The 5,094-nt window shown below is 31.0% G+C and overlaps 1 protein-coding gene across 1 annotated transcript; it reads right to left on the bottom strand.

Moving 5' to 3' along the window:
• Positions 1 to 60: 60 nt before the first annotated feature.
• ncd (non-claret disjunctional) lies at positions 61 to 2,608 on the bottom strand. Its single transcript, XM_088030875.1, has 4 exons — positions 2,445 to 2,608; positions 1,749 to 2,158; positions 996 to 1,688; positions 61 to 946 (listed from the first exon to the last, which is right to left on the bottom strand). Exons 2-4 carry the CDS (start codon positions 2,152 to 2,154, stop codon positions 246 to 248), a joined length of 1,800 nt encoding a protein of 599 aa, XP_087887001.1. The 5' UTR covers positions 2,155 to 2,158; positions 2,445 to 2,608; the 3' UTR covers positions 61 to 245.
• Positions 2,609 to 5,094: the final 2,486 nt, after the last annotated feature.

The raw sequence follows: 5,094 nt of genomic DNA on the forward strand, positions 1-5,094 counted from the left end.
TTCGACTGATGCCTGTTTTGCAGCACTTTTTTATCCACCCAAAAATTAAATTTAAAAAGATTAATTTTATACGATATAATTGGCAACGATATACAACGAAATAATATAAAAATTACAGAAACGGTTAGAGGCAAATAATAATTATTATAATTAGAATTAATCATATACACACATTTACACATTTAAACTAAATTCAGACATCCATTGTATAAGATTCCAAACTGCACTTTTTCAATCCTTCCGTATTACATGGGTTGGTAGGTTTTGTTTCTTTTTGCAGCCATTTTTATCTCTTTAACTTTTGCTGCAAACCTCAGTGAATTGATACTTTCAGAATAGCATTCTTCAAATGGTGAAATGTTAACAAACATCAAAGTCTTTGAATTCCCTCCTAAACAGGATTGCAAAAGAAAAGTCAACTTTGAATTACGATATGGTACGTGTGGATCTTTATTATGTAATGCGAGCATCACATTTCCAAGCGTAGACAAACTTTTATTGATGCTCTTAGTCTCAACCAACCGGTCATTGCTACTAGTTTTAGCACTTTCAGATCCGGCTAAATCCACCAGATTAATCGAACCATATAAGTTCGTGTTATTGACTTTATTGAAACCTTCCAAATAAATTTTGGTAACGGCATGTGATCGAGAACTGTGTTCATTAAAGTCAGTAGCCGCAACTGCTCGATTTTTGTGTGCGTCTTCCATGAGACTTTTCAATTCCTGGGCTGAATCTATCGGTACAGTCTTCAAGTTTGTTACTGTTACACCACGCCCTTCATTGTAGCGGAGTTCGTAATTAAATGAACTGTTTGGAACCAACAGATCTCTTATGCTTTCGTTGTAGATTTCAAGACAACTGGCCGAAACAGTGTAAGTCCAATCGGTGATTTTCAATTTATCGATAGTGCTGAATACTGCATCTATTGTGCGGGGAATCATGCCTGTAAATAAAATAAAACTTGTATTAGAACTAAAAAACTTAATACCCACCTAAATGTTCAGAAGTCCCCTGCATTGTATGTGTTTTTCCCGAACCAGTCTGACCATATGCAAATACACACACGTGGTACCCATCCATTGCTGATTGAATTAACGGTGCAAGTTCGTCAAAAATTTCATCCTGCTGAGCTTCAGGTGGAAAAACTTTATCAAAAGTAAAGTCTTGTTTTAAATCTGTAGGTTTTCCAGTAAGAGTGCTCACACTTTCCCGGCATTTGCGAATTTCTATTGTTGATTCACTGGTACAAAAAATTGCACAAAGTTGTTTCTCATTTTCATTGTAAAGAGGGGGTCTAACCCGACAGAATACTCTTATATTCCCTTTAAGATCCTGGATTGCATTATGCAACTGTCTTCTCAGGACATCTTTTTCGTTCAGTTGTTCGCGAAGCTCTCTATTTAATGTTTTCAAATCTTCCACTTCACATTGCTTTACTTCAAACTTTGCTTTATACTGTCGAAGTTCTGTGCATTCTTCTTGAATTTCCTGGTAAGACGTCTGTATTTCTTGATATTGATTTTCCAGTTTGGTTAGTTGCGTCGAAATTTTCACAAAACTACTTTTAAAATTGTCTCTATCTTTAGTTAATTCTGCTATTGTTTCCTTACACAGTTTGTTTTCTTCTTCAAATTCAATTACTTGTGTTCGTAAAAAGTCACGTTCTGTGGTAAGAGCAGGCAATTCTGAAATCGCACAAATATGTGTAAGTTAGAGCTAGAAGTATATAAGCTAACAGAGCTTACCTGCAATTTGAGTTTTTAAACGTTTTAAATCATCTTGAACTGTAGAAGACTTTTTTTGCAATTCTTGGAAACGTGACTTGTAATCCCATTCCGGGATTCTTATTTTCAGAACCTTTGGTTTATTTTCGTCGCCACATTTTTGCAGTGCGGGACGCTTCTGTCCAAGCCGTACGGGAGCAGGTTTGTCAGTGATTTTTACAAGTTTTCCATGTGCAATCGGTTTTGAAGATGATTGAAGTGATCTCAAATCACTTACAGATTTAGATCTTCTATGAAGTGCCCTTACCACAGGGGGTGGCGGCTTTGTATTTTTTGGCATAGCTTCGTTTTTCACACGTGATGGACCCGCCAACGGTTTTAGACGACTTGCAATTGAGCCAGGTTTTGGTATCTTGGAACCTTCCATAACCCTGCATATATTTAATATTTTTTAAAAAACCAATATATTTTGCAAAATTATCAAGAAAAAATTAATTAAGACCAAAGATTCATAAATAAATAAATTATTTATTAGTCTTTGATTAAAACTCTAAAATTGATGGTCCACTATGAGATATTATTATGCATTTCATGGTATTTCATGATATAAAAGACTTCTTATGGTACATGATAAACAACAGATTTCATTCATAACAAAATGTCACCACAATCAAATTCAACGTGATGGGATGTGAATAAAATAATTTAAAACCTTACCACGAACACAAAACCAAAAACGAATACAGTTCAAACGAACACAATACTATTGAAAAACAATAATTGATATCAATGTATGCGACTTTTCTTCGGGTGTTGCCTTCCAACCGTTTTCAATTTGTAACGACTTTAAACTTCAACGGTCATCAGATTTAAAAATGACAGATGTCAAATTTGAATAAAGCACTGCGATTGGATAACATTATTCAAAGCTATCTGTCTACACAAATAACTGAATGTAAAGTTAGTTGCCTATATGCATCTATTTAATCCAGACAATTTCAAATTTTTGATTTAGATTTAATTTATTTATTTGAAATAGCTATGATTTTGTCAGAATATATGAATTATCCTAAGACTTTTTTAATTAAAGGCTGTTCAACAATTCGCCCAAAAAAAACACACTTTTTATCTGGTAAAGAAATCTGAGTAAAAAACCGTGTGGATATTCTAAAAGGTCGTAAAGATGATGAGATTAGGATCCCAAAAGATAATAAAAGAGATAACTATTATTAAGCAGTTTAATCAGAAAATATTGCAAGATCAACATGTAATACGTTCGTGAAAAAGAAATAGAAAACTTCCGTATGCTGCAATTTCTCCGGATATCCCATCCCAGACCGTTTACGAACTTTTTTAATGTCGACACTTTAACGAACATTAACTTTAGCTGCCACTTTCATCAAACGTAATCTAGGCATTGTTTTCTGTTAGATAAATATAATGAAATAGTGAAATTTAAATTTTATTACCGCTTTATTGTACAGGTATCGTTTTAACATACTGCAAAGAGATTCCATGACCCATATTTAATAAGGACATTGCTTTTGATGGGAATTATGTAAATTCTAATTGTAACAGTATCGATATTTTTAGAAAGTAAACAATAAGAAAGTTAACTACCACGTGACAATTTTTATAAACAACACTTACAATTTATTTCTTCGTTATTTAAAATATTATGATTATAAATTCCGGCTTACACATTCTTGTTGAAAGTGGAAGTTCAAAATATAAAGAAAATGTTAAAAGTCAAGGATTTTCTAAACATCTCTGTTAATACGACACCTGCAGCTAAAGTTGAATAATTAATAGCAGTAGTATTAAAACAGCTAAATTTAGCTAATGTTTTCAGATTATAATATTAAAACACATTAAAATTCCTAGAGAGTTCTTCATCCAAAGCAAATATTTGACCATGACATTTTATACCCAATAAGAAGCATCCCATAGTTACATACTTCATAGAAAAATATGGTAATAAAGAAGCAACCTATTGACGCTATAATTTATACAATTTCATCATTTCTACCATTATAACTTCCTTTGAATTAACCTGAAAATCAGTTGGATTAGAAAAATGCGTAAGTATTTATCGTACAATAAAAATGTGCATCTAACACTAATCTTTGTTGTTTCTATAAATCAAAATAATCTTCAAAATTGATAGAAATGTAAATAAAGAAATGGGTGGGTAAATTATTCAGAATGTGCATACTTATCTATTATTTTATTAGTACCTATTAGTTTGCTTCAAGTCGCTTTAAAGTACCAATAAAAGTCAATTGCATAGTTAAATGTACTGCATAACGAATAAGCTAAAAGTTATGTAAAAAGTAGCGAAAACTCCGTTTTTGCCTGACACTACATTTTGTCCGCACAAAATGTAAAATATACGGTTATTAATTTTATACTTTCTAATTAAAATCATAAGTTATTTGTGTTCCATTTCATGGTGACAAAATATTGAATGCCGATAGAAAAGTGTAATTTAAAACTTCAGTCTTCTCTAACGTAACTGCTCAGAAAAGTTCTTGCTCATATTTCTATTCACTTTTTTTGTAACGTAATAAAAATTAAATGTAATCTGTTTACATTAAGTTACATAGTGGAACGTTGCATTTTGATATAATCTTACTATAACACTTCGCACTTTCAAGTTTTTAGTGCGATAGGTATCTTAATTATTACCCAACAATCAACACATATGTAACGATGCAATTTAATTGTTGGATTTTATAATCACAGTTGTCAAATAAGATTTAGGCTTATTTACTAGAAGTTTGCCTAACCGCTCATGAATATTGTGCAAAAAAGAATGATTTGTATAAAAAAATTTTAGACTTTTAATTTTAAAATTTTAATGAGAAAGTAATAGTACCTAAACATACACTATTCTTAAAAAAATGAAAATATTGTAAAACTCAATGTTAATAAATCATAATTCTGTGGTGTTTAATTTTTTTTTCTTTTAACCACTCAACTTCAATTACGTTATAGCTTTAAATTATTTATATTTGAATTTTTCAGAATTTTCAGACCAAACCAATTTTTACCAAAGTCAACTTAGTGTAAAAAACTGAAATGGTTATTAATATTTGTTGATATTTGTATTGATTTATCTCATAAAATCATATAAGTGAGCCTGAAATGTTAAACTGTGACCTTATCACTCATCTTCAACTGTTCCTCAAGGCAAAAAAGTCTACTAACGTGAAAATATGCAGACAATTTAAAAATTATCCAATCAAAAAGTACAAAATATTACGTTTATTAAGTATTCCTTTGACATTTTAAACAATATTTTCTCACCTTGTAAACTTCTTATAAATTCTAGCTAATTGCAAATAAAAGGAGTTAAACTCACAGA

Source organism: Gnatocerus cornutus, chromosome 2 (genome assembly GCF_029298725.1).
Source record: "Gnatocerus cornutus isolate USDA-ARS CGAHR chromosome 2, icGnaCorn1.1, whole genome shotgun sequence".
In the NCBI taxonomy this organism is placed as follows: domain Eukaryota; kingdom Metazoa; phylum Arthropoda; class Insecta; order Coleoptera; family Tenebrionidae; genus Gnatocerus; species Gnatocerus cornutus.

Bases quoted from the DNA above. Each gene is read 5' to 3' on its own strand.
- ncd (XM_088030875.1), bottom strand. From the start codon at position 2,154: ATGGAAGGTTCCAAGATACCAAAACCTGGCTCAATTGCAAGTCGTCTA. The intron at 1,689-1,748 runs GTAAGCTCTGTT...GTGCGATTTCAG, and splicing joins TTTAAAAACTCAAATTGCAG to AATTGCCTGCTCTTACCACA. The intron at 947-995 runs GTGGGTATTAAG...TTTTATTTACAG, and splicing joins GGGGACTTCTGAACATTTAG to GCATGATTCCCCGCACAATA.